The following is a 2500-nucleotide window of genomic DNA, read 5'->3' as shown; positions in this document are numbered from 1 at the left end:
TTGTCATATTCGCAGGATACTCAGCTGTAGCTTTGCATAAACTCTGTGTTTATACATATATATATGTGTGTGTGTATATCTATGTGTCTGTATATATATATACACATATACATATAAACATTGTTCATAAGAGCATTTCTAAGTCCATAACAGTGACAGCCCCACCTGTGCTCACCACCTTTGCAGCAAAACAACTCTGCCTTCTGGGATAAATCATCTGCCTCAAAAGCACTACAGTCACCACCATCCCATTTGGAAGCTCTGGTGAAACCCAATCCTAAAGATCAATAAATGTAAATATTCTCTCCTTCACCAGCCAGAAGTGAGGAACCCCGGTTTGGATGCCAACATTTTTGCTCAGGTTTTGATTTCTTTGGGAATAGAGAGAATACAGGAATCTCAGATGCTACCATCACTTAAAAGTTCATTTCAACAATAGACATCAGGCAGACACAAAAGCATATCCAGGATGCATTAACAGTTGCAAAAGTCCTCCCTTAAAACTACCCAGGAACACACTTTTCCCATTAGATCTAAATTAATAGATAGAAACAGTTGCAGTCTAGTGGGAAAATATTCATCAAAATGCACATCATCTGCACATCATCTGCAATCTGCATTATCTACCCAATAAGCAGCGAGGACTCTCCCCGAATCCCTGCAGTCTGTCGAGTAAACAGTTAAGGCTCTTTGTTTTCAAAAGAGAGATTGATTCATCAGATCAAATTTATTACCTAGAATTCTCGTCCAAAAGTACAGTAAATTAAATCGCTATTTCTCCCTTTTCCCTCCCTGCACCTCAGTAAAATTCATTGGAAAATGCCAGAAAAACTCTAATACACATTTCAGATAAAAAGACAGCACTACTTCATCCCAAAATAAGAATTTTCATATTAAAACCACTGCAAAACCACAAAGTTCCGACTTTTTCTTGTGCTGTTGTAAATTAAAATCAAATGTATTTAAAAGAATTGGCATAAATAAATCATTCCCAGGCTTGTGAGTTTGTATCCCAAGTTTTAGGTCTGAGGGAATCTTTAGAGACAGATTGTGAATAGGGTTGAATAAAGTAATTTGGATCCAACAACAGCCCCTTGAACCAATGCCTAAAACTTCAACTGAACCTTCAGGGAAGTTCAAGAAGTTTGGATAGGTGGCCTGAAAAATATTTTGCATCACTGAGCACTTCTTAACTCCTTTTTGTGGCTGGAGGAAAGTAGGAAATACCATTGTTAATCTATTTCTGGCCAATATGAAAACAGGAAGTAACAGACATCTTGTGAGGGAGCTGGATCCCATGGGACATGGGGACATTTTTGAGACCCAAGAGGTTGGATGGGCACCAGAGCTCCTGGGTGCCCATATGAACAGGTCTTTTGAGGTCCAGCTACCACCAGCTACACTTCCCACAAGACACATCCCATTTTTAACAGCATTTTTCATTCCTGTGTATCAGGAGCTGTCATCCCAAGAGGAGTATGGAAACCACACACTTACCAGTGTAGACGAATCGGCCGGGAGCACCTTTGCAGAACTGTTTGGATTTGTAGGACAGAGTTACTTCAACAACTCCTGGAATGTGCCGTGGTGGTGTTTGAACTCTGATGGCGTGGGGTGTTATCAGCTACAAAAATCGTACAGAAAACATACCTTAAATCAAGATGGCACTGATAAGGCTGATGCCAGCCAGTTTACATAATCACAGAAATGACTTTCAATGGCGCTCCTTGTCTCCAAACTCTCCCTCCGTGCTGTCACGTTGGAAGATATGGGTTCTACAAGGGTTTTTTTAGAAAAAGCTCTGTAAACGATCCTTGGTTTTCGTTTGCAGGAAAGGCCACAGGGCATCATTCATATGAAAATTGCCTCCATATGTCTCCTTAAGGCTACTCCTGGTAATTTTAACACTAATTGTCCAATTGTACTGGGAGACCTCCTACAGCAAGTCTTCCACTAGAGGGCCATGAAGTGCCTCAAGTACATCCCCGGCCGGGCAGTCGATTGTCACACGCGAATTCATGGTTAAAAAGGCACCGTGAAACAAAACCTCATGATACCTCATGTCAATAGCCTATTGACAGCTTGTTAAAATCATTCATGGAAAAAATGTTACAGTTCAAAGCCCACCAATTTAGATAGCTTACCTCACTCCAGACCAACATAGTTCCAAATACGACTTGTAAGCCATCAAAGAAGTTGTCTCCGATTATGATGACAGTAGCCCCACCAGTAGTCCAGCCTTCACTAGGACTGATGGCCTTTATGCACGGAGTAGCTGCTTGTACAAGACAGAAAATCAAGACCTTAATACCCCTCCTTGCCCGACACGAGCTCTCTTCCCCAATGAAAAACCATGCAAAGCACAATAGGAGGAAAGTGCACGATTTCTCCAGGAGGCACACAAAGGGCAACCGTATATCAGCATGTTGATGTATTTAAAGCAAACTATTAAATGTTTTATAAAGCAAAGGCCAAGCGGCAGAACACTGGTGAGCAAGGA

General features: G+C 41.3%; 1 protein-coding gene across 8 annotated transcripts in view; it reads right to left on the bottom strand.

The window, feature by feature from the left end:
* The window catches only part of EBF3 (EBF transcription factor 3), a 123899-nt gene that overhangs the window by 31724 nt on the left and 89675 nt on the right, over positions 1 to 2500 (bottom strand). For all 8 annotated transcript variants that reach the window (XM_041461533.1, XM_041461536.1, XM_041461538.1 and 5 more), the window contains exons 7-8: positions 2145 to 2275; positions 1498 to 1624 (exon numbers count right to left, since the gene is read on the bottom strand). In XM_041461533.1, coding sequence (XP_041317467.1) covers positions 1498 to 1624; positions 2145 to 2275 — 258 coding nt within the window. The remainder of the gene's footprint in view (positions 1 to 1497; positions 1625 to 2144; positions 2276 to 2500) is intronic.

The sequence above is a fragment of the Pyrgilauda ruficollis genome, unplaced genomic scaffold (assembly GCF_017590135.1).
Source record: "Pyrgilauda ruficollis isolate IOZ18807 unplaced genomic scaffold, ASM1759013v1 scaffold15, whole genome shotgun sequence".
NCBI classification, from domain to species: domain Eukaryota; kingdom Metazoa; phylum Chordata; class Aves; order Passeriformes; family Passeridae; genus Pyrgilauda; species Pyrgilauda ruficollis.
Note: the sequence above shows the minus strand (reverse complement) of the source record. Positions and strands in the feature narration are given on the sequence as shown.